Genomic DNA, 27,982 nt, shown 5'->3' on the forward strand with positions numbered 1-27,982 from the left:
TTTTTTTTGTTTTTGGGGGGGGTTGGGGGTGTCCCACCCCCCAAGAAAATAGCTTAAAACCACCACAGGACCATTAGGTATATACCCTGAAGAGTAGAATCCAATCGGTTCAGCGGTTACCGAGATCTTAAGGTACGGACGGACAGACAGACGGACGGACAGACATCGTTCTACTTTGTATTATAGATAGGATTACCATTGCACTGAACACATTGAACAATATGTCAGGGTTAGGACAATCGACGGTCAATTAATCTTCCATCCAATTATATTCTCGCCTAAATTCTTGCTTTGGTTGGATGTAAATGTTGGGGTGAAGATTAATTCATCTGCTATTAACATATGCTTCCCTGACACAATGTACAAAGATAAATTATACATTATATGTTCACTTTTGATTATCAATAATACATTAAACGGATATTGTACACTTCACTGTAATATGTTCCTGGTAACGATTATCTCCAAAAATCTATGAATTGCTAGCGGCAAAACGGCTGCACGTGCACATTAGTCTGGCACAAAAAAAGCCATTACTCAAAAGTGTACAGTTATCTCGCAGCGCACATAAATGAGTGAAAATGACTTATTTCTTCAGTGAAGCTATCATGTGCATCTTGACTATTACAGATAATCTAATGGCCTTCTTTTATCGATGTGCGGACATAACATGATGTACGTTCAGCCGTTTGGCCGCTTGCAGCCTTTTAAAGTATATTTTCAGAGATAATCGATAAAAGCAACATTATACCGTGAACTGCACTAGATCCCATTAAACAAATAACAATTAAAATTTTTATAAATATTTTATGTTTGTACTTTCAAAAAGTTAAATTCAAAACTTTTAAAGTTTAATTTGTTTTTTTTCCTTAAAAATTTGAACACAATTCCTTACATACTAAAAGTACATGAGAAAACGATAAAAGTATATATCAACGTATAAATAACCTTTAAGGATAATTTTAAAATTGTACTTTGTTTAAAAATCTAAATTTTCTCCGGGAAAAGTTTTTATTAAAATGCCAAATATCAAATTGTAAACAAATAATAAAAATATAAATTTTACATTTTAAAAATCTGTACTTTAAATACCAAATTTAATATTTAAATGCCCTCAAATAAATTTTATTTATTTAAATTAGTTATACGATAATAGGAATTAAATTGGCTGTATGTCCTTTAACCGTAAATTGCCAAAAAAAAACTTTAATCGTATTTACAATTGAATCTTTTTTTTAGATATATACCTGATTTTTTCTTCTGAACGCAATGCACAATTCATATTTATCGGATAGTATTAAAGACAGTTGTCCGTGGCTGAGAAAATTAAAATTTACTAAATTCCCTTTTTTGTTGGCCCCGGGGGTCTGCAGGTCACTTCAACAAAAATAAATTTTTCAAGGACAAAACAACTTCTATAAAACCATACGATACTTATGTTTTCAGTAGTGTTCAGAACCGGTTTTAATCCCGCAGAAAGGTTTTGTAGTCGTTCTTGTTATATCTCAGTGATTGGAGCCACGTATCCGCTCGGAACATATCCTATTTTTGTCACCTTGATGGCCTTCAACCAACCAGTTGTGCTGCCCTGAGAAAAGTAATAAAACAATTGTGAATCATTGTTCAAAATATCAGATTAATAGGATAGAAATCAGCATGTTTGAAATGGACGTAAGAACTTTCTGATAACGACATGCATAGAGTTGCTACACATTCCAAATAAAACCCAACTACTACATGAATCACCATGCCAAGTTTGAATCAATACGATAATTCTAACATGCCCAAATTAACGAAAAGACCCTTTAAACAAGTATTAATAGATATTATTATCACTTTGGTTAACTAATAATTTTACTAGAGATATTAAGGTTAAGACAATTAAAAATAAATTGATATACCTCCCCAATATAACAATATTACAACTTATGTAGATTAAAATTATTGGTTGAAACGTTTGGACACTACTAGTTTTGAACTAACCAATCAATTCAGTAAAAGTACCAAAAGTTTTGGAGCCAACTAATAAGATAACATTGTTAAAAAATTTTGGGTGCCAGTGTAAATAACAGTCCAATATCCCTTCCCTCCCTGACAAATACTACAATTATAGAGAAGCTACGCTGTATGAACAATAACATTTTAAGTTATTTTCGATCGGTGTAAACTTAAGTTTTTGGGCATTTGTACTACTTGTATGAGTTTATGAGTGTGTGTGTGTGTGTGTGTGAGAGTATGTGTATATGAGTGTATTCGTGTGCATGTGTTCAGGAAGGGAGGGAACATTGAACAATAAATAACACTTATACTCTAGATGTTATTAGTTGATTCAAACTTATAGTGTCAAAACTTTTAAGCCAATAATTTTAATCTACAGAAGAGGTAATTTTGTTTAAAATTAATGCATATAACAATTTATCGTCCATTGTCTTATCCCTTAGATTCCTGGCGTTTGTGTATATTTAAAGTTTATAATTGCAGTTTCTCGTATTCATTCGAATCCGGTGGATAGGAACCGGTTCTCATCCATACGAAAAAACTATGTCTAGCATCGAATTATATCCAGCTTTCTACGAATATAAAAATGTACAATCATAAGATTAAAACCAGTTTTATTAGACCGTGCCTTCGGCACCTCGGGGATAAAAAAACTGGTATTAACCTTATAATTGTACATTCTATAACCGCGGAAAGCCGTTTATAATACGATGCGAGAAATAACTATTCTTATTGATTTATATATATGTATTTGTAATTAGAGGAGCTACCTAATAACTAAGATAGGTCTGTCCGTCAATATTAGTTCAGTATAATTACTAGGACGATACGGTCATCTTTATGATACACACAGAATTGGGGAGTAAAGACTGATTTACTTTTCATTGCCCTATACCATCCTAGTTATATATGGTTAAGTTTGTTATGTAGGGTATTCGCTTCCGCACAATATTACATGCACACATATGTTTTATACTCGCATTTAGTACACAATAGCAACTAAATAAAAGATAATATTGCTATTGTGATAAAATAATATGCAGTTCTGATAATATCATAATGCGTGGAAGTTAAAACACACCGATTTGATAATTATCATTATTTATTGCAATTTTCTTTGTTCATAATTTGTAGGTTAATACCTACCCATTTAATTTAAAAGTAACAGGGTGTTTGTCTGTATTTGTGAAGCTTAAGATCTCCTAACCGCTAGATCAGCTTTATAAACAAACCAATCAACATTCAGTAAAAGTCCCCAAAGTTGTTAAGCCAACGAATAAGAAACGTTATTATAAACCTTTGGAGACTAGTGTAATAAACAGCCAATTGTCCCCTCTCTCGCTCCGACAAAACCCTTCATCTTTCCCTAACTCCCACGCCCCTCCTTTATTTTCCATTACGACTTTTTACAAATATGAAAGAGTATGCGAATGAAACTCTACGGAAAGTGATTACACACCACACATTACATGAGTTTGTACTATGTGTTCTGTACAACACTATGAACTAGCTATAGTACATTAGCGGCTACACCCCTAGAGGCCTCTAGGGACACTTAGGTAATGGGGGGTGTGGGGTAAGTTAACGATTTACTTTAAGTTTTAGTTCTTAAAACAGGGGAGATCATTTTTCATAGGGGTCATTTTCTTTTCAGAGAATGGAGATACCATCCCCCAAAATAGTTATAAACCTTCCTTGGAACTATAAGAAGCTTATTGTAAAGGAGAACCAAATCGGTTAGGCAGTTAGCGAGATCCTTCGCAACAGACTTTTATTAGTTAAAATATTATAGACATAAAAATGAGCATTTCCATGATCGTGTCCTAAAAATGTAAGTACGTCCTAAAACATTATCCTGTATTTGCATATTCATGAAAAATTTAGTTTAGACTTAAAAATCAATATTCAGCTTATACGTCATACCGTCTTATTCTACAGCTTAGCTGTTATGTATGTTGTCATCCTTGTTTTTAAAGGAACCATGTCCCTGTCTTTTGAGTACATTCCTAAGAAATAAATCAAACTGTACACAATCTCCTTCTGTACATTTTGTCACAAATATTTTCGAGGATTTTTTTCACTCTATTTCAAGATCACTTTTTACACAAAATTGTATATTTCATTTTTCTATAACAGCAACTTATGTTTAACAATTTGAATATATTATAAAAAAATACACTTCTATAAAGATATTACACATTTAAAGGTGAATCTTAAACTAAGTTAGAAGTGGACAAACATATATTTCTGTAAGAGAAATAAAGGTGGGTTAGGGAGAAATTTGATAGAGAGAAATAGAGGAAGAAGGAGAGACAGAGAGAGAAAGAGGAAATTGAGTGAGAGATAGAGAGAAAGAAAACGGAGGCCTTACGAAAATGCAACAATGTACTTACGCGACTCCTACTTCGCACACGAACAAATGTTGACAATTTTTTTTATAATTTTGATGATTTAATGTTTGTTTCTCTTTCTGATTTAATAAGATCTTCTCCACTTCTTTAATTCTGCCTTATCAAAATTGAAGCTTTTCTATAATTAGGGTCTACACGTCCGTGCGTACGTTACGTTAACCTCTTTCCGTTAATTTAGACTGGTTAAATGTTTCTTTTTTATTTAAAAACGTGATATTATGATTCCTGTAACTTTGGGGACTTTTATTGAATTTTGATTGGTTGGTTTATAAAGTTGAGTGTTCAAACGTATCAACCACTAATTTTAAACTATAGAAGGGGTAATTTTGTGTATCATCATTGGGGATGCACATAAATTTATGGGCCATTGTAGTATTCCTTTAGATCCCCGCCTAGAAGTATGTAGCCGCTAATTGACATACAAAATTAAATGAATAACTGTCCCTCCCCTGCGAGGCAAAGCACTTTCAGTCGCTTTTCCGTTAAAAATTCAACAATATAGAAAATACGCACAGAATTTTCATCAAGTTTTCCCCGTACATTTTCCCCATTGCATTGTATTGTACGGGGGTATGACACAGGTAGGAAGGGGACATTGGGTTATTTATTACACTCGTTCCCAAAGTTTTATAACAACGTTTTCTTATTCGTTTCCTCATCAACTTTAGGAACTTTCACTGAATTTTGATTGGTTGGTTCATTAGGTTGAATGTCCTTACGTTTCAAGCACTTATAGTAATCTCCAGATGGGGTAATTTTATGTATCATTATTGGGGATTTACATTAATTTATCGGCCATTGTCTTATCCCTTTAGATCCTTGGGTATGACAAATCCCATGAAACAACTCCCCATTCAATCTTTTTCTGGTGTAATTAATCATACAAGGAAAACGAATTCGAACACCCTTTTATTTTTCCTTGTTATATTGTATTACATATTAGCAAACTGTTACAATCCTTGTATACAAAGAAGGTTCTCAAAGGTCCAGGTAAGGTTTATAACTATTTTGTGGGAGATTTTCTTCAACCTCTTAGTAGATATAACCCCTGGAAAATACCCCCCAATTTTTTTAAATTTTTCTAAAAAAACCATAAAGTAAAGTGGAGGGTCGACTCCTACTTCCCTTTAGTGCCCCTAGAGGCCTTTAGGGAGCGTAACTAGTTACTTAAGTAGTAAAATATCAAATACTTAAGGAAGGGGCTACCTAATTAAAAAGAAAAGAATTTCAGGTACAGTTTTGCTAATAAAATACTTGACTTGCAGTTTTGAGCCAATATCTTTAGCGGAACTGATTCACCATCCGAATTGTTCACTGAGGGATATTAAAGAATAAGACAATGGAAGATAAATTAATGTAAATCCTCAATGATAATAATCTAAATAACCCTTTCTGGAAATCAAAATTGATGGTTGAAAAGTTTGGACACTACTAATTTAGAATCACACAATCAAAATTCAAAAAAAAATGTAAATACCCAAAGTTTTAAAGCCTCCGAATAACATAAAGCGATTATAAGTAAAACTTTGGCTACAAGTGATATTTACAATTCATGGACCCCTTCCTCCATGGATTTCTTAAGCAAAACTTCTTTGAATATTCATATCTAGGGAGGGAAAAGACAATAACAAAAAAATAATCTAAACCCTTACTTCCCCCCAAAATCAACAAGTTACCAAAGACAAAAGTTAACAAAACATTAAACAATGGGTTAAAATATATAAGGATTGTCCCATCCCTAGTTCCCTGATTCTTATCAATAATGATATTCTTTATTGTATAAGACAGATAAATATTTGTTTGTCTGTTATTTAATTTTTCTTAGAATATTACTTAACACCAGGGATTAGACAATGGATGAAAAATTGACATACATCCTCAATGATGATAAAACAAAATTACCCCTTCTGTAAAAATTATTTGACAAAAAGGGTTGAACACTACTACTTTACAACCAACCAATCACAATTTAATAAAAGTGCCTAAAGTTTATGGCCAACAGTAAGGAAATATAGTTAAAAAACTTTGGGTACCAGTGTAATTTACAGCACAATGTCCTCTGCCTCCCTGACATAACGCAATAATTTACATAACTAAACAGTAATGACATATGCACTTAACACCAAAGAAGCTATAAAGATGTCTATCTAGTATCAGTCCATGTGTCCTATAAGATCTCAAAAACAATTAAATTTACCCCTTTCTAAAAATAGGTTTATCTAAGAACTATTCTTTTAAGAAGACGGGTGATCTCGTAGATCAAGGACAATTAAAACATCATGGAATGCTAAAATTTCTCTAAAAGGGGGAGGTCGGGTGTGACACTTTTTGAAACCAAAACATAAAATCAGAGGAACTCAACTAAAAAAGTTCAGAACTGAAAGTTGGCATAGCAATTGTACCTCTTAAAAGATACCGTCATGCCATATTTCAGTGCTCTTTTTTGGTTGAATTCATTTGACTTTTAGTTTTGGTTTTAAACGTGTCAAATCCGCCCTCCCCCTCCCCTCAACTGGAACAAATGAAACAAGTATACAGTTTTTTTTAACTCAATAGGTAAAGTATTTTGTTGTTTTACTTTGTTGATAAATCATACATAGTAAACTGTGGTTATTGTCTATTAAGACAAAGATATATCTCTTTAATGCCTTTATTACAAAATCTGTTCAATTATCAATCCCTCCTCCCTCTATTTAAAAAAAACCTGCACATTCGACCCTGAGATCTACGTTTCTGGTAGGTATAAAATTTTTATTTATATAATTTCTAAAACATTGAAAATATTCCATCTATATTCTATATGGTAAATATACAAATATTTCAGAGGTAATTTTCCTTAAAGTGTCTTCTCGAGCACAAAAAAAACCTTACGACATATTTTGAAATGGATTAAAATTAAGGGGTGTAGTTTTTCCTGTCAGTTAAGGTCAGGTTAGGTTATATTGAGTACTGAGTAGTCCCTTAGGGTTAAGAGACCCCAAATGGATTAAAGCATCGGAATAAAACTGCCCATTATTTTTTAAAGAGGGGAGCTTAGTGCTCGATATGCACTTTGAAGGAAAGCACCGAATTTCTGAATAAAATTCCATAGCTCGATAATAAATATTGGCGACCAAAAATTTGCAAAATATTTTCAATATAAGATACAATACATTGAATTGGTGGATTTAATGACAGGAAAACTGAACTTCATTGCGAGCAATAAAAAGAAAAATAACAGTGAATTATAATACGTCTGATGGGAATTGATTATAGAGAAACTGAGTTAAAGGAAAATTCGTAGGCACTACAGGGAGGGATGGGACATTGGACTGTACATTACACAAGTACCCAAAGTTTTATTACTACGCTTTTTATTTAATTGCTCAAAAACTTTGGACACTGATACAATTTTTTTAACCAACGTTTTGATTATAATCATTGGATACTTGCATCAAGTAGTCGTCCGCTGTCTTATCCCTTAAAATCTCAGCTGAACTACCAAAACATCTTACCTGTATACTGCCCACAATTGCCAGAACGTCGCCAGCTTTGAGGGGCAACAAATTAGGGGCTGCCTGTTCAGGGGTAAAGTCATAGTTGGCTCTCACTAGGGTTAGGTCTTTGTATGCAAACTTCAGGGTGGTATCGAGACCTGAAACATATGATATTACTAATGAATAATAATATACTACAGTGTTGTGGATCCTGACCCGCCATATTTAGCCGGAGCCACTTCGACACCGTTTTTAAAGAGGCGGCTCCGCCGAGCCGGAGCCACATCAAAATCAAGCGGCTACACAACACTTGAATGTAGAATATGTGGATATTGTGAGAGATTCTTGCATACCCTGATAAAATATTTCTCCCAGCTATATACATATTATTAATATTATATATAGTCTAATAGCTCCCCTCCAATTCCCGACCATAGAGGAACGTATTGACTAACATCTGAGGACTATTTTAGCAACTTGAATTGACGACAAAATTCCCCTGTCACAATATCCAATCCACGTATAAGAGGACAGACTTTGATCGACAATCATAAGGTAGTTGCGCTAGTTGAAGGATCTCACTAACCGCTGAACCTGTGTATATAGTATATACCTCTTAACAATAAAGCTTCTTATAGGTCCAGGCAAGTATTATGTGATATGGTTCTTCACCCATACTTCGTCCCTAGAAAAAAAACGCTCCCCCCCCCCCCCCCAACTTTAGGTACTCTTTCTTTTAAACTAAAATTAAAAGTAAAGGGTACACTTCATTCAATCCCCCCCCCCCCCCCACACCACTTACCTCTAGTGACATAGCCTAAAGTGCTCAAGTAAGAGGACAAACGGACAGATATCATTCTACTTTGTATTCATGAATTCGAAAGTTTGTTTTACCTGAAAATGACTCCTTCAGACTGTTGTAGTTAAAATACGACACTAGCTCCACAATTGACTTAAACTTGCGGCTGTCGCTCAAACTATACACCGCGGCGCCTGTCCCGCCACCGTTAAGATCGTCGCCATAGTTAATTTTGATGTGCTTGGAGCCGTCCATGGTACGGAGGGTGATGGCGTGGCCCACCACCTCCCCGCTCTGCACACGGGTTCGCACCAAATAGGTACCTACCACATTACATGCGTTAGTATTTATTTTAATAAATCTGGAAAAGCTGTCTATAATACGATGCAATAAATAACTATCATCTGGTAATTATCATATTATGTTACACAAGATCAAACTCACAATTATAGTTTGCCTGTATATTATTATGTTGTAACATTGTGTTGCTGATAATCTCATAAACATTAATCATTTTAAACCCTTCTAACTTATCATGATTTTGTCCCATTGTGTTATAACTATAATAATAACTTGTACTCATTAGTTAAATGTTTGTTTATTTACTTATTTTGTGAATGATTTTTTTACATGAAATAAAAATCATTTTAAAAACAAAAAAACATCAACCGAACTTTAAAAACATAACTATCTGTGTAATGTTGAATAATTTCTGTATTTTAACATAAAAATCCAAAAATATTATAGTTTGTTTCATGTTATTTGTGTTTAAATGAAATAAATTATTAAGAATCATAAATAACTAGGTATCAAAATACTAATGCACATGATATGTTCCTATTGGATAGTTCTGTAGCTTGGTATTAGCTCCTTCTCTGTCCAAATCTCCAACATACCAAGAATGTTCCTAGAACAAGAATATTTGTGTCCTGAAATAGCGCAGTAATATTCGAAATTACATTGTAAAAAAGTTTGGTTGTAGCAGCGAAGCTATTCTATAAACAACTTTGTCAGTTTGTCAGTCCGTAACGCTATGAGGGAAATGTAAATTTCTCGGCTGCTTTTAAAGATAAAGACAGCTGGAATTTCAGTGAAGATTTTATACCACATACATGCGCATCTAGTCTGTAAGTCATAAACATTACCTATTTTTTTTAAAGATTTCATGATTTTCTTTTTAGTTTTTGCATATTATATCTCTTTCCTTTCTTTGATATGACAACTAAACATCTGTTTTTAACGCACTTTGTCCGTTTATCCATTCCATGATTCCATAATTCATTTAAAAGTTTAATTGTGCTAGATAAAACAAAATTAAATACTTAATGAATAGGAATAAAATACCAACCTCCATTTTGATATTTACATAGTCCGGGTCGAAGCTAGGCTGAGCCGCGGGATGGTGCAGCATTGAGAGGGAGGGCAGGTCGGTCAGAGAGGGCAACATAGGCTTAGGGCCATCACTAACCCCGTTGTTGTTGTTGGTAGAGTTGTCCATATTGTTTAAACCTTAAATATGGATATGTTCTCAATTTAAGATTCTTTTTATTGTATACTATAATCCCATTCCCTGTCATATATGAACATTATTATGGACAGAAAGTAAATACATATGAAAAAAGTACATGACCTTATATTAAAGTAGCAGGATTTGCGTCTGTGTGTCTGTCCGTTCCTTAGGATCCCGCAGGCTGATATGATTCTACTTTACAGTGGTGAAGCTTCTTATAATGCCGGGGAAGTTTTAATATTTTTTTTTTTTTTGGGGGGGGGAGAGTAATTTCAACCCTCCAAAAGAAATAGTCACTAAAAAAAAAACTTCTAAAATAAAATTTTAATTAAAAGTGCCCCTAGAGGGTTTTAGGGACGTAACCGCTAGTACATGTTACCTAAATTAGCTGGCAATGACATGTGTTCCCCATTTAGGTTTGTTGTGGACTGACCATTCATTTCCAGCACTGAACTTGTTGACAACCTTAATATTAACAAGGGGTACTTTCTAGGAAGAGGTATTACAACAGGGATCTTAAGGGATAAGTCATATACAATATTGGATGATAAATTGATGTACAACCCCAAAGATGGTAAACAAAAAAATAAAATATTGGTTGAAACATTTTGACACTCTACTTTATGAACCAAACAATCGAAATTTAATAAATCAACAAGTTAAATAAATATCTTTATCCTAGTTATCCAATATGTTGGTTACAGCTAGGTACTTTCATGAAAGCTATTTGGCAAGAGATAGGTTTCGTGATGATTTGCCTTGAAAATATCAAAAAATGGCTAAACGGCTGAGACGCCAGCTGTTAGCTGTTACTTTTCCAACTTTTTGTTCGATTTAGGGAAAATAGACCTACCAAGGATTACTCATGCAAAATTTCAGATCAAAATTCGAATTCAAAGTGCCATTTGCTCACTGATTACTGTAATGATATCTGTTATTTATATATTTATGTATCATGTTTAGGATGATCAAGATGATGTCTGCCTATCTGTTTATTGTTTAATTTTATATGTTAATAAAATTATATTGAATTATGTTTTAAATGCAGTGTTATTTATTGTCTTATTTGATTATGGTTTGCATTTATGGTTTCAACTTTTTATCATCATTCCAGAGTGTGAATTTATCCATTCGGGGTTTTTAAATTATGTGTTTATTACAGATTATACTTTGGATAGCTTAAAGATGATTGAGTAAAGTGTATGGTGACAGAGGCATGTAAAGGACCTGATCCATAAGGTACTTGGTGGTTTTTTCAATTACGAGTTGGTTGCATTAACCCCCCCCCCCCTTTTTGGTTGAAATGTTTGAACAATAATACCTAAACTATTAACCACTCACAATTCACTAACTGTACTTGAAGTTTCAAAGACAACGAATAAGATATACCTAAGTGTTTTTAAATTTTGGGTACTAGTGTAATTAACAGCCAAATGTTCCCTCCCTCCCCGTTAAAAAGTTACACTTAATACTTAATACTGAAATAATTAAATTGATATTCCTGATTTTATCAAATTAAAGTAGGAAATGATGAATGATTGATCAATCAAGGACAATTCTATTTTTTTATTTCTCACAATACACAATTTTTAAAAAATTCATAAACATTAAACAAGTACGATTATAAGCTGATTAGAAACTAGCTCTTCAACAAGTAATAATAGTATACTTTTTAAAAGTACCTACAGTAAATTGAAGTACAGTATTTTAACAAAATAAACTTTCGATTACCTAGTAAATAAAATTTTTAAAAGTTGCTGTTTCTTTTTAGATTAATGGTCAATTCATCCGTCCGTCCCAAAAAAGAGCTCTTATCGTCAAGTTAGGCTTGTGTTAGAATCAAGTTTTAAGATGTAAGTATGCCTATATTAAGTACCCTGAATTAAAGTATTTTTTGGATAGACTTCAATTCTAATTTCTGTATTACAAAAGTAATTAATATATAACTCAGCAGGGACGTTCAAGCTTTTATTTTGAAGGAGGGGGGGGGGAGGTAAAATAAAGGGCATCAGAGGTTTGCGGGATGGTAATATATTTTTTTAGAGAATTTTAAGGTAGTAAAATCAGGGGTTTCAAAGTTTGATTGGGGTTAACATCCATTTACCTTATCCCAACCGTAAGACGCCTATGTACCTGTGAGCAGAATCAGCTGTATGACTAGGAAGCTGGATGGATGGTGGTCTGGGTGGCAGGACGGGGGGCTGGCTACCACAACACTTGGACAGGTAACTTATGCACCCTTTGTGCATAGGCCTGAAAAATCAACAAAATTACAGTCTACGAATCTTTACCCAGTAATTTGATTTCGTTACAACGATCAAGTATTGTTATTGGGGTAACAGTCGACTTATTGAAAAAGGTTTGATTGAATTATCTCTAAAAAACCCAAATCAAAACTGTTAGTACTTTACAAGACGAATATCTAGTGTAACCCCCCCCCCCCCCCCCTCCAAATACTTTTTTTAGGTGGACTTCGAAACGCTATATTTAATATAGAGAAGCTGTACTCATACAAAATCTCACCTATTGCAACTCTTACAGTGATAGCCCTGGAAGAACAACCCCTTGAGTAGCTTATTACAGTAAGCACAACTACAGGGTTGTTCAAAGGTATGCATCTCCACAGTATGGACGGTAGGGTTGTTCAACCCGGGCATCACGTTATCTAACGCGTCGGCAAACGCCTCGATCCATTCACGTTTACGTTCCTCTGTGCGCGCGAATAAGGTGTAGGCATGCAGATTATCCTAAATAAATATTTTATGTATATAACAATATGTCTGTAACTTAAAATCTTGCTAACCGATGGAACAATATGATTCTCCTTAACAGTGAAGATTTCTATAGGTCCATAGAAGCGTTATAACCTTCAGACATCAAAGAGAAATCATCCCCACAAAAAAAATCCCCCCAATATTTTTTTGCTTTTTCTTTTTTACACTAAAATGTAAAATGCAGGTTCTTCCCCTATACTACCATTAAGTGCCCCTAGAGGCCTTTAAGAGACTAAGGCTAAACTATGAAACTAACCTTATGAACAAGCATGAAGCTGTAGGCCCACCGAGTTCCCCTCGGTACTGTCAACCTTCTGAATGAGATATCCTCCATCCTGTAGTCTTGGACCTGTAGCCAATCATTGTCTTTGCCTGTTAGTTTTTGGTACCCAAAGTTTAATAACCACTTTATCTTATTGGTGGGCTCGAAATTTGGGTATTTTGATTGGTTGGTTACAAAACTTTCAGCCAATGATTTTAATTTAGAGAAAAGGTATTTTTGTTGATCATTATTGGCTATATATATCAATTTAGCATCTATTGTCTTATTCATTGAGATAAAAAAAAACACATAGAAAAGAAAATCACTTGTGGACTTTATATCCGTTAACGAACAGATATGAATATTAACAAGTCTTTTGTTGTCTTAGGGAAATGTTACAAATATTGAAAGTCTATTTCAAAAAGCAGCTGAGAAATCACTCTCATGGTTATGGATACAATGACAAGGTGAGTTATATAGGTTATGATTACCCATTAGTCATAGGAATCTGGCCAAAAAAATTTGATGTCTATCTTGAAAAGCAGGAGGGACGACATGTATTTTGAATCCTAACCAGATTCGCTACTTCTAAGCTCTGAACTTTGAACTTTAACAAAATGAATTCTAGGATAAGTTACGGATTTATTAGGGGCAATGACTTTCCTTGAGACTGTCTTTGTATACATACTGGTCTCCTCGGGCCTAAAACATACATTATGAAGTTAAAATTGGTATTAAAAATAAAGTAAAAGGGTCTTGCTAACCACTGAACCTAAAAGGCTATCATGTATCCTTTGATAGGTCCTGCGAAGGTTTAAAACTGTTCTGGGGAAGAATATAGCCAAGAGAAATCGCCTCCAAAAAAAGACCCCCCTAAAAAACAGGGGGAGGTGACAAATACACCCCACCCCCAAACTTAAGTGTCTCTAGAGGCCACAATTGTCTTTTATTTGATATTTATAAATGATGTCTACCTGTTTACAGATGAGGACCATCTTATCGAAGATGAAAACGTATCTAACTTTTTTGTTGGCTGTATCGTGCGACTGGATTTTAAGCTCAGAATCTTTCCTAAATATTATTATTGTAATTTGTATTATATGTTTTGTATTAGGTTATTGTTATTATCAATCAATAAAAATAAATGTAAGTACCTAAAGTTTTGAAGCCAACGAATAAAAAAAGGGACATAAAACTTTAGGTACCAGTGTAATTTGTCCCCTACCTCCGGGGAAAAAAACCTCATTTAAATTAACTTTACTGTTAGGGAAATTCAAACAATCATGAATCCTTATTTAAAAGTAACAGAATTTCAGTCTTTCGGTCTTTCTGTTTTTGTGTAGAGAAGGATCTAGTTAACCGCGAACTGATATGGATCTCCTAGGTCCAAAAATTGCTTATTCTCCCAAGAAAAATTTCCCCTACCAAAAAATGACACTGAATTTTTATTTCATTTTTTGATTTTCTGACATACAATTGAAAAGTGTGGGGGGGTGGGGGGGCCCGGGGGGGGCTAGAGACTCTAAGGGCACAACCGTTAGTCTAAAATAAAATGACATACCTGAGCCGGCCATAATCCCATAGCTCAGTTGCAGGTGGCATGTTCCATCCTGTTATAGATTCGTGGATTTCCTGTAGTTTTTAAAAAATACATCATTTCTTTTTATTAACACAATACTTAGTTGGCCGGCCCCTCGGGCTCAACAAAAAAAAATATTTAAATTAACAATAGGATATTTAGGTTTGTAAAAGGTTCCTTCACCATGCACAAATAGACCACCAGATAAAAGAGGTGCAATTGAAAAAGTGAGTAGTTTATACTTGATCAACCAAATTTTGGTTAATGGCAAACCCACAAAAAACCTTATGGCGTACACGAATAATGGCTGTCGCGTGCTGTAGGGGGGTGTCAACACCCCCCTACAAATACAGGTTTGTTTCGAGATGTTATTTTTAATTCCTTGATTATTTGGCGTTGTTCAGAATCACGTTTGACTTCGTTGACAAAATCTGACACATCTAGCATAGTTTCGTAGGCCTGAAATGCAAATCTATTTTCAATCAAACAAAGTACAATTCCCTTCTCTTAGAAGCACAAGCTACTCTTTAACTAGGGTCGGTCTGTCCGTCCGTCCGAGGAAGTTGACAAAACTTAGATTTTCTCAGAGGCTATGGAAGATAGAGGTTTGATTTTACTCGTGCAGATTCCCATGTAAGACATGTTTTGTCGATAACAGTAGCAGCCATACCGCTCCTTGAATGCTTTTTAGTAGCTTATATATTTTGCATTTTTTAAAATTTCTTAGCTTCTGTTTATAAGTCACCTAAACTAATGTAATTAACAAAATTACCACTTTTCTAAATTTAAATAAATGGCTGAAAAGTTTGGACACTGCTAGTTTCTAAGTAACCAATCACAAGTCGATAAAAGATGTTAAGCCAACGAATAAAAAAACGTTATTTAAAACTTTGGGGGACTAATCATATGATAAAGCCTAATGTATATCCTACCTACCTGGGAAATCCAGACAATAAAGGGGGGAGGCGATTGTGACAATTTTTGAAACCAAAACTAAAAGTGAAAGGAACTCTACTAAAATAAAATTTACAGCACGAAAATTATGTATGGCAGTTGCTTTAAAGAGGTACAATGTGGAACTGTGAAGAAATGGCGACGGAACCGCCGCTACCGCCGAATTTTTTTAGCGGGAAACGACGGTATCGGCGGTTTCACCAACTTTTCTTCACAGTTCTACATTGGAACTCTTTAAAACAACTGTCATTCCAAATGTCACTGTTGTAACTCTTTTTTTAAGTTGAATTCCTGTAATTTTGGTTTCAAAAAGCCTCCTCCCTTTCGTGCAATCAAAAGGGCTTTTGATATAAATTGCCAATACAGTACCTGATGAACTGTATGGTAATCTTCGTGGGTTTGGTGAGTATTCTGTAATAATTCTCTGTATACAACAGTAACAACATTTTAATATTCTGCTATTATGTTAAAATAGAAGAACCGCGACCGTGGCTCAACATGTAGTCGACGAGGTGATAGGTTCGAATCTCGGCTTAACACCTAAAGACGTTAAGAAAGGTTTCTTCTCCTGCTAAATCAGGAGTGCGACATAAATAGTAAGAGTCTGGGAAATGCAAGGGCCCAAAAACAGGCGCAATCATTACCATGCACAATTGGGACTTCTCAGACAAATCAAAAGTTGGTTGTCTGATGTGTTGTCATTTGGAAACATACAGCTAGGTAGTATTTACCACTAGATTAATAGAAATTACACAAGGTACCTACATATCATGTAATTAAAATGGTTCCCTGAGAAGTAGATGATATTTTAGTATTCTTTGCATCGGTACAGCTAGTAAATCTCCCAATCTAAATTTTCCTTCTTTGGCACTCAGCTCACATCGACTAATTTCATCACGAAATATCTAAGTAAAAACAAGGATAATTATATTAATCAGTAGTTCAACAACATGGCTGCTAGGGGCACTTGAGGAAGGGCGAGTAGGTCGATAACCTAATTTTTTATTTTAGATTTAAAAGAAAAAGTAGGTATGAAAAAAAGTTTTATTGTAAAAATTTAATATTTTGATGGGAGGGGGAATTTTTTAGGGGCGAATTCTCTTCGTGGGTGGTGGTGGTTGTACCTACCCCCAAAAGAGTTATAAACCTTTCCAGGACCTATGAGAAAATACCCTGTAAAAGAGAACCATACTGGGTTATTGGTTAGCGAGCTCCATCGGTACAAAAAAACAAGTATTGCTTAAAATGTAAGATATAAAATCCATTTCTTACCTCATTTTTGTGACACAAATGGTCCAACATTTGCTGGGCCTTTGGCAGGTTAGCACAGTATTCGCCGTAGCGCAGAAATCTGTCCTTGTGTTCTAGAAACACTTCACCAACTCGTTTCCTGTCGACAAGTTTCTATGTTGAATTGACAGCATCTCTGACGATTAGGTATTCAATATTATTGGTAGGTATGTATTGCAATAAAGATATTTCAAAAAGTTATTGGGGATTGAATACCGAGAGAGAGAGAGAGGGGACAATGGGTTGTTTATTACACTAGCCCCAAAAATTTATAATCATGATTCCTTATTCCTTGGCTTTACAACTTTGGGGATTTAAGTGGATTTTGATTGGTTGTTTAATTAAGTTGAATGTTCAAACGTTTCACTTTCAAGATTTTTTAGATTTAGATTGGTTATGTAATAGTAACTTCAAAGAAAAGCCCCCACAGGGCTATTAATACGTTTTCATTCTTCAAAACTTGATAAGGGGGGAATGGGTTTAATATTTCAAGTTTCCATACCTACCCTATCATTTTATTATGATTCCTCCCGAGTCCTAATTTCAAGTAACTATATTTTGAAAGCTCTAGGTATGGTATTAAATTATAATTCTTTCAAATATAGAAAACTAGCCGATGTGCCCCTAGCTCTAGGGGATCTATTTTTAAAGGTATATGGAAGGGCAGAAAAATAGCCTAATACCATACCTACACTTTTTTTTAAAAAGAAAACAGCCTAAAACCATCAAAGGACATATAAAAAGCTTCACTGTGAAGGATAATCATATTGGTTCAGCAGTTAGTGAGATCCTTCGCTACAGACAAAAAAAACCTTACTACTTTATATAATAGGATAGGTTTACAACTTAATTAATACGAATTAATATATATTAATCTAATATCTTTGCTTTACATAACAGCTTTAACTTATTAATGTTTAAAATATGTACCTAAGCATTACACGTTTTTAGTAAACTTTACTTGTAGTTTATATAATACTAGTGGTTTCGACCCTAGCCTCCAGGGGCTTTACCCCACGAGGTTTGATCAACCTAATTTTTCGTATTTTAGATTTAAAAAAAAATTGAAGAAAAAAATTATTACTTTTTCTATTTTTTGGGGGGGTTGGAGGTGTCCCATCCCCCAAGAAAAAAGTTAAAACCTTCCCGGGACCTATGAGAAGCTACCCTGTAAAGGAGAACCCGATCAGTTCAGCAGTTAGCGAGATCCTTCGGTACAAACAAAAAAAGCTTACTACTTTATATAATAGGATTTACTTTGCAACAGAACTCAAACAATAATATTTACTTTCTTTAAAGTGCTAAATCCAGGGATCTAAAGGGATAAGACAATGGCCGACTAAGAGGGGGGGGGGGGGGAGTTTTGACACATTTGCGTGAACAGTGAGTATAGGCTTTATCTTTGGACTGAGAGGATAGGTTATTAGGGATAAAATTATTCCTATGTGATAAATTTTCCCAAGTTTTAAGATTTTTTGGATAGGCCTCCAGGTTCAGGAGCTGTAGGCCTCTAGGTAGACTCTGGACAGGAAAAAAACAAAATCAAATTTTTTTTGAAGAGATAAAAGTTCATTTTATACAACAAAATATGCATCTTTTTAAATGTTATTTACATATTTGAACAAAAAAGATGCATATTTTGTTTAATAAGTTAACCTCTATCTCTTTAAAGAAAAATATTTCCACTTGGAGGCCTACAGGCTACAGCTCTTGAACCTGGAGGCCTGTAGCTCCTGAACATGAAGGCCTATCCAAAAAATCTTAAAACTTGGGAAAATTAATCATATAAGAATGATTTTATCCCTAATAACCTATCCTCTCAGTCCAAAGATAAAGCCAAAACTCAGTGTTTACGCAAATGTGTCAAAACTTCCCCCCCTCTTGATATAAATCCCCAATGTTTATACACAAAATTACCCCTTCCGTAGTTTACAATTAGTGGTTGAAAGGTATGGACACTCAATTTAATAAACCACCATTTAAAATTCATTATAAGTCACTAAAGTTGTTAGACCATCGAATAAAAAAACGTCATTATACAGCTTTTGGGACTAGTGTAAGGGGGGGGGAAGTTCTGCCACTTTCGCGTAAACAGTGTGCAGTGGACTAGGTATTGATTTTAGATTATAGGTTATTTAGGATAAAAGTTTACTTTTGGGTATTAGTTCACGTATATTTAATCATTTTTTGAATAGGTCTCCAGGTTCAGGTGCTGCAGGCTGGAAGGTCGTTTCTGGACAGGTAAAAAAATTTAAAATTTTTTGTTTGAAGAGTTAGAGAGCAACTTATAAAACAAAATATGCTTCTTTTTGAATGTTATTAACATATCTGCAGAAAAAATTAAATTCGGCCTCCAGGTTCAGGTGCTGCAGGCCTCCAGGTACACTCTGGACAGGTAAAAAATTAAAAAAATTATTTGAAGAGTTAGAGGTACACTTATTAAACCAAATATGCATCTTTTTGAATGTTATTACCATATTAGAAGAAAAAATGACAATCGGCCTCCAGGTTCAGGTGCTGCAGGCCTCCAGGTACACTCTGGACAGGTAAAAATTAAGTTTTCTTATTTGAAGAGTTAGAGGTACACTTATTTAACCAAATATGCATCTTTATGGATGTTATCATCATATTTGCAGAAAAATTTAAAATCAGCCTCCAGGTTTAGGTGCTGCAGGCCTCCAGGTACACTCTGGACAGGTAAAAATTAAGTTTTCTTATTTGAAGAGTTAGAGGTACACTTATTTAACCAAATATGCATCTTTATGGATGTTATCATCATATTTGCAGAAAAATTTAAAATCGGCCTCCAGGTTTAGGTGCTGCAGGCCTCCAGGTACACTCTGGACAGGTAAAAATTAAAATTTCTTATTTGAAGAGTTTGATGTACACTTATTTAACCAAATATGCATCTTTTTGGATGTTATTACCATATTTGAAGAAAAAATGACAATCGGCCTCCAGGTTCAGGTGCTGCAGGCCTCCAGGTACACTCTGGACAGGTAAAAATTAAAATTTCTTATTTGAAGAGTTTGATGTACACTTATTTAACCAAATATGCATCTTTTTGGATGTTATTACCATATTTGAAGAAAAAATGACAATCGGCCTCCAGGTTCAGGTGCTGCAGGCCTCCAGGTACACTCTGGACAGGTAAAAATTAAAAACATTTATTTGAAGAGTTAGAGGTACACTTATTTAACCAAATATGCATCTTTTTGGATGTTATTACCATATTTGAAGAAAAAATGACAATCGGCCTCCAGGTTCAGGTGCTGCAGGCCTCCAGGTACACTCTGGACAGGTAGAAATTAAAATTTCTTATTTGAAGAGTTAGAGGTACACTTATAAAACAAAATATGCATCTTTTTGGATGTTATTACCATATTTGAAGGTAAATTGACAATCGGCCTCCAGGTTTAGGTGCTGCAGGCCTCCAGGTACACTCTGGACAGGTAAAAATTTAAATTTCTTATTTGAAGCGTTAGAGGTACACTTATTAATCCAAATATGCGTGTTTTTGGATGTTATTATCATATTTGAAGATAAATTGACAATCAGCCTCCAGGTTCAGGTACTGGAGGCCTCCAGGTCAACTCTGGACAGGCAGTTAAAATATTTTTTAATACTTTTTAATTTGGAAACCTTACCTGGATCCTGTTGACTGCTGGTTGTTGGTAGCCAGTTAAAAAATCCTAAATGGTTATTTTTGAATTTATAGGAATGGTTTCTAAAAAGAAAATGGCTAAATTATAATAATTTAGTATAATATAGCATTTAAGGCTCCAGACAGGCTGTAGGCGGCCTCCAAGAGCCTGCTGGACAGGTAAATCAAATGTGTAATCTTTTATTTAAAAGAAAGGTATACTATGTAGAAAAAGAAAAGAAACTTTATATAAAAAATTAGAGCATAAAATTTGCAATGTTATCCTAAATAATATTCACATAACTTTTGTCATTTACTTATTTCCAGTGAACAATAAATTTTTCTTCATTTTAGAACTCTGAAAAAAATATTTTACAGATCAAATTATCTTTTTTAAAATATGTACAACTTACAACTGCCTGTCCAGAGTGTACCTGGAGGCCTGCAGCACCTGAACCTGGAGGCCGATTGTCAATTTACCTTCAAATATGTTAATAACATCCAATAAGTTGCATATTTGGTTTAATAAGTGTATCTCTAACTCTTTAAATAAGAAATTTAAATTTTTACCTGTCCAGAGTGTACCTGGAGGCCTGCAGCACCTGAACCTGGAGGCCGATTGTCAATTTACCTTCAAATATGGTAATAACATCCAATAAGTTGCATATTTGGTTTAATAAGTGTATCTCTAACTCTTTAAATAAGAAATTTTAATTTCTACCTGTCCAGAGTGTACCTGGAGGCCTGCAGCACCTAAACCTGGAGGCCGATTGTCAATTTACCTTCAAATATGGTAATAACATCCAAAAAGATGCATATTTTGTTTTATAAGTGTACCTCTAACTCTTCAAATAAGAAATTTTAATTTCTACCTGTCCAGAGTGTACCTGGAGGCCTGCAGCACCTGAACCTGGAGGCCGATTGTCATTTTTTCTTCAAATATGGTAATAACATCCAAAAAGATGCATATTTGGTTAAATAAGTGTACATCAAACTCTTCAAATAAGAAATTTTAATTTTTACCTGTCCAGAGTGTACCTGGAGGCCTGCAGCACCTGAACCTGGAGGCCGATTGTCATTTTTTCTTCAAATATGGTAATAACATCCAAAAAGATGCATATTTGGTTAAATAAGTGTACCTCTAACTCTTCAAATAAATGTTTTTAATTTTTACCTGTCCAGAGTGTACCTGGAGGCCTGCAGCACCTGAACCTGGTGAGCGATTGTCATTTTTTCTTCAAATATGGTAATAACATCCAAAAAGATGCATATTTGGTTAAATAAGTGTACATCAAACTCTTCAAATAAGAAATTTTAATTTTTACCTGTCCAGAGTGTACCTGGAGGCCTGCAGCACCTGAACCTGGAGGCCGATTTTAAATTTTTCTGTAAATATGATGATAACATCCATAAAGATGCATATTTGGTTAAATAAGTGTACCTCTAACTCTTCAAATAAGAAAACTTAATTTTTACCTGTCCAGAGTGTACCTGGAGGCCTGCAGCACCTGAACCTGGAGGCCGATTGTCATTTTTTCTTCTAATATGGTAATAACATTCAAAAAGATGCATATTTGGTTTAATAAGTGTACCTCTAACTCTTCAAATAATTTTTTTAAATTTTTACCTGTCCAGTGTGTACCTGGAGGCCTGCAGCACCTGAACCTAGAGGCCGAATTTAATTTTTTCTGCAGATATGTTAATAACATTCAAAAAGAAGCATATTTTGTTTTATAAGTTGCTCTCTAACTCTTCAAACAAAAATTTTTTAATTTTTTTACCTGTCCAGAAACGACCTTCCAGCCTGCAGCACCTGAACCTGGAGACCTATTCAAAAAATGATTAAATATACGTGAACTAATACCCAAAAGTAAACTTTTATCCTAAATAACCTATAATCTAAAATCAATACCTAGTCCACTGCACACTGTTTACGCGAAAGTGGCAGAACTTCCCCCCCCCTTATCTCTCTCTGGCTTAATCCCTTCAAAAACAAATACTATTTAACTTTTGGAATATTTTCAAATTATTTTCGTAGAATTTTCACATCATTTTTGAGGATTTTTCAAATAATTTATAATTTTCGAATATTTTTCAACATGATTCCTAGATTTTTTGGTGACAGAATCCATGATATCCTTGTAGAGTCCGGCGTGATTCTCTCCCAATTCTTTTATGTTCATAAATATTAATTTCTTTTCATTGTCTTTGATGGATGTGATGGGTTTGATGAAGTTTTTCCTCAACATGTTGAGAACGTCGACATAGTTTCGTTCAGTTTCGACTAGCTCCTATATGAAATAAGAAACACATTTTCATGAGAGATCTTTAGGGATAAGATAATAAACGACAAGATGCATAACTTATACATCCCCAATATTAACAAAATTCCCCCTTCTGTAGATAAAAATTATTGGTTAAGTTTTTCGGATACTATTAGTTTGAAACCAACCTATCAGAATTCAATTAAAGTACCTCAAATTTATTGATCCAAATAAAAGTTATAACAATTTGGGTACCAGTGTAATTTACAGCCCAATGCCCTCTCCCAATCTGCATTTTTATGATATTCTAAGATATTAATGTCTGTTTACATCAATTTATTGTCCATTGTCTTATCCCTTAAGATCCCTGTAATAAATTGATAATCTAACTGGTGTGTGGAATGTCAACAGTATAAAATTCATTTCTTTTTATTTTTCCTTTTTTTTTGCAGGGCTACAGAGATAGGACAATGGATTGTAATTATATCAATTTCCCCCCAGCATCGCATTTATGAAATTTCTAAACATCGAAGAAAATAGAGCGCTGGAAGAAAGGGTTGTGGATTAATTTATATTTGATTGTCCTCTCCCTCCCCCATAATGCTTCTAATTTAGTTAAGTGCAGCAGTTTTATTTATGACCCAATTTAGATGTCAGATTAGAGAAACAAGGACAAATATCCATTAATAACGCGGCAAATATAGCCACTAAATCATAGAAAACCTTTTTGTTAAATTGCTTTTCTAATTGAATGTGACTACTTATGGAGATAAATATAAAAAAGAAGTTACATTTATTTATACAAACGTCTGAACATAGCATTGTTTTTTTTAGAGTAGCTTCGCTACTAACAAGGATGATAATTATTACAGTTAGCGAGAAGGCTACTCCTCAAATATGAAATATTGGGGAAGTAACATGTATGAAATTTTAAATAACAAAGCTACTCCGTAATTCACTTTGTCTGCCCGCCAGCCAGTATGGGGAAAATTTTATTTTCTTGGCTGCATTTGAAGATACTTTGGGTTACTTAAACTGAATTTTGTTAGTACAAAAAAGGTAGTGTACAAACGGTAATGTCACTGGGTATATATATCAATTCATCGTCCAATATCTTATCCCTTAGATCCCTGGATAATTCAAAGTATCCATTTCATTGCAGTTAATAAAATGTGTTTTCCTTTAAAATATAATCTCTTTTTTCTACAGGTTGCATCAGTTGGATTTCCAGCTGTCCTTCGGTGCTGTTGAAGGAGCAAAGATCCTCGTAAATATCCTCCTCTTTCTCTGTAAACAAAGACAAAATTATAATAGTAGCACAGTGTAAAAGTTTTGGATAAAATAACAGTGAGTTGTATCATCCTAACCTGTGCTCAAGTAAAATATGTCTATTTGTCTGTACCAAAGGTTCTCGCTTACCGCTGAACCTATATGGTTCTCCTCTACAGTGTAGCTTTTCAAAGGTCCTAGGAAGGTTTAAAGCTATTTGGTGGGAGGGTAATACAACCCATTCAAGAGAAATCGCCAAAAATAAATAAAAATAAGTCTAAAGCGCCGCCTAACGGATGTTTTTGGTAAACTGCTGATCTTAACATTGCTTGAAAAGAAAATATTTTACGTGCCCCTAAAGGCATCTAGTGGCGTAGTATATGAATACAAAATTAATATCGTAATAAAAAGTGATAGGATGTGTGTGTATACTGTTGCAAAGGATCTCGCTAACAGTTGAAATATAAGTCCTTATTGTGCATGGGAATTAGTTGCATCTGTTTATGGCCAAGGCATTCTCCCTTATTCTAACTATTAATTTACTTAGCTTAGTGAAACCTGACATAGCTTCAATAGGAACCTTTTTTAATGTCTTTATTTATGACGCTGTGTTGGGCTGAGATTCGATTTTATCACCTTTCCGACATACAACGAGCAGGTGCGCTACGTTTTACGCCCTAGACGCGGGTCGTAAATATAAAACTTTACCTGCTCCCATATTAAAATACTGCATAGTGTTATGTCCGCCGACGACGCCATAATTGCCGCCTCCACCGCCCAAATGTTTGTTGAAAAAATCCGCGTACTGATCCTCAGTGACCAAATCCTCCAGAGTCTTGTAGATCTGTTCCTCGTCCTGGGATGGAGAGCTGTCCGTCACGGGAAATCCAGGGTCGCACTTTTTGAGGGCGCGGCCAGTTTGAGATAATCGAGATAATGTGTGTAAAACCTAAAAAAAACTAACATTTTTGTTGCGTCATAAATTTGAAGTCAATGAAGTCTTTATGGTGTATATTCTGCTTGGAATCCCCTGCTAAAAATTCTGAAAACATTTTTCTGCAAAAAGTTAACTTATACAGCATACCTAGGTAATTTTTTAATTTAAAGGGGGGAGGCGGATGTGCCACTTTTTGAAAACAAAACTAAAAGTCAAAGGAACTCAACTAAAAAAAGAGTTACAGGTCTGAGATTTTGCATGGCAGTTGCTTAATAGGGGTACAATATGGAACTGTAAAGAAACGGCGGCGCAACCGCCGAAAACCGCCGAGAAAAGGCAAAAAAAATTCGGCGGGAAACGCCGGTTTTCGGCGGTTGCGCCGCCGTTTCTTCACAGTTCCATATTGTACCCCTATAAAGCAACTGCCATGCAAAATCTCAGACCTGTAACTTTTTTTTGGATGAGTTTCTTTGTTGACTTTTGGTTTTGGTTTTAAAAAAGGGCACATCCGCCTCCCCCCTTAAATGAACTATAAACTGCAATAATGAAGTAAATTTTAAATGGAAATAGTGTGTTCTGCTTGGTTGAATAGTAACTGTTGATTGTATTCCTAAAATTTGATAAAGGTCTTTGTTATTAAAGAGAAGCTGAACTCTTTATAAAAATACGCACTTGACAAAAATAAGCCGGTGCTTTTCCTCAAAGTGCCTATCAAGCACTGAACAAACATTTGAGGGTGGGGGGTTCACTGATGTTAAATCTATGCGAAGGATCCTAACCCTGCGTAGCTTAACTATTTCCCAAAATCTAACCTAACAACATAGAGGATAAATCAAAATTAAAAACTCCCCCTAACCCACATCCCGTTATTTTTAATTTCATATCAAATGGGGAGATGGGGTGTTCTGTGTTCGACTAGGCATTTTGAGGGAAACCGCGTATAAACCTGAGCAAAGTCTGAGTAATCATACAGCATGGATGGTTGGAACAAGTCTGTCTCCTTCAACTCAAAGTATTTGGCACATGTTGTCAGAAACAGACGGATATTCTAGAATTAAATATGAATTGTGTCTCAGTTTTCAATTTATTTTATTCTTTAATTCAACGTTGGACTTCTTTCAATTCAAATGGTATTCAAATGGTGCATTGCAATAATAGCAGAATCTTTTACTATGATTAAAACTCGATTTATGTACTAAGATAATATTTGAAAGAAACATAACTAAATACCTATTATCTTAATTTTTAAATAATATTGAACAAAAAAAACACGGGAAAAAACTATAAATATTAACTTGTGTGGGAAGTCAAAAATTGAAATGAAACACAATGCTATGCCTTGAGACAAAGAAACTGGGCTAGCGAGGGTCTCTGATTAACTAGTTTCATGTCAAGAGTGACAGGGTCTATGATGTGGACCAGATGGCAGAGAAGGACTCCATCTCTCAGTGCATAGGCCAGGTCCTGAGCAAGATTGGTTTATATTAAATGTTTTACCAACACAAATAAGGTTGTAAGGATACTTTGATATAAATAAGAATACTTATGCAATTAAAGTTTGACACTGGTATGTATGATTAAGGGGAATGTCTTAGCCAAAGCCAATAAACGATAGCAACTCTTAATAATTTAATATTATGTTCTATTCTATTGGAATGCCTTAGCCAATAAACGGGCGCAGCTAATAATAATGAGCATGTATTAATAACTGACAGACTTTGCTCAAAGTGTTGATTTGACTGCGTAATTGAAAGTGGGCAAGTCAATATTTACAGTAGTGTATACCTGATCGCCCTAGATTTTGTCATACCATCAAAGAAAATTTATTTCTTAGTTAGGTATCCTCTTACATAAGGGAGTAAGGATTTTTTGTCTGAAGCTTAGGTAAGATTTTGATAACTACAGAACTAATTGAGTTCTCCGTATCAGGGAAGCTACACAATGGTCCCGGGATGGTTTTAGGCTATTTAATTTTTTTATTTAAGCCTTAGAATGGTTTTAGGCTCTTTTCTGTTTTTTTCCCTATATTGCTAGGGACGCCATCACTAAAACACATTATAAACCAATCTTTCCTGAACTGTGGCGTCAGGCCAGCAAATCCTGTGGTTTTCTGGCAGAACCTGGAGTCTTACCAACCAGTCCCCGCACTGCCGCCATAACTCGGCCATTTTATCACCTAATACAACAGAAACAATGAAAATAAATCGATTTTACATGCCTCGTCTATAATAAATATTTGGCTAATTTTGTACCAGGGAGTTAGTTTTAACTTTAGAATCTATCGGGCTTCTTCAAAAACAGCCAACCCTATGATAGCATGAACTTTGTCTGGAGGTCCTAACTCACTAAGCATGGTAATTAGTTGCGCCTGTTTTGAGGCATTACATTCCCCTACTCGATCTAACAATTTAAGGTCTCCTATTTGACATAGTGCAGGATCGGTAGATATAACTTCAAACATCTTAAAATATGACTTGGTATGGGCCGAGGTTCGAACCAATCACCTCCCTGAATTCATGTGTATAATTAAACGTATGTACGATGAAAAACACTCCAAATATTACCTTTATCTAACTCACCGATAGTTAATTATTTTGTGTCTAAACATATAAAAGTTTAAAAATCATTTTAACTTCCAATCTTGGATTTCATTTGTCTGAAAATTAAAATGCATATTTATTTTTCCTAGATTCACAATGTGTAATATACAACATAATATAAGAAGTAAAATTATGAAGCTTAAGATTTCTGAAAAAAAAGCTCGATCGATCCCTTTTCGGGGAGCTTCACAATAATCCATGGATGGTTTTAGGCTA

At 34.6% G+C, this 27,982-nt stretch overlaps 1 protein-coding gene across 1 annotated transcript; it reads right to left on the reverse strand.

Annotated features, from left to right (window-relative positions):
- Window positions 1–1,434: 1,434 nt before the first annotated feature.
- LOC145304043 (protein vav-like) lies at window positions 1,435–27,833 on the reverse strand. The gene is made up of 23 exons (XM_080145803.1): window positions 27,731–27,833; window positions 27,237–27,342; window positions 26,505–26,628; window positions 26,113–26,214; window positions 24,938–25,178; window positions 24,139–24,247; window positions 22,800–22,985; window positions 17,036–17,150; window positions 16,553–16,668; window positions 16,133–16,187; window positions 15,188–15,268; window positions 14,792–14,859; window positions 14,205–14,301; window positions 13,893–13,932; window positions 13,225–13,316; window positions 12,718–12,941; window positions 12,328–12,447; window positions 10,574–10,659; window positions 10,033–10,193; window positions 9,521–9,591; window positions 8,780–9,006; window positions 7,904–8,043; window positions 1,435–1,588 (listed from the first exon to the last, which is right to left on the reverse strand). Exons 2-23 carry the CDS (start codon window positions 27,332–27,334, stop codon window positions 1,499–1,501), a joined length of 2,643 nt encoding a protein of 880 aa, XP_080001929.1. The 5' UTR covers window positions 27,335–27,342; window positions 27,731–27,833; the 3' UTR covers window positions 1,435–1,498.
- Window positions 27,834–27,982: the final 149 nt, after the last annotated feature.

This window comes from Acartia tonsa, chromosome 13 (assembly GCF_053477335.1).
Source record: "Acartia tonsa isolate MP-2025a chromosome 13, ASM5347733v1, whole genome shotgun sequence".
Taxonomy (NCBI): Eukaryota; Metazoa; Arthropoda; class Copepoda; order Calanoida; family Acartiidae; genus Acartia; species Acartia tonsa.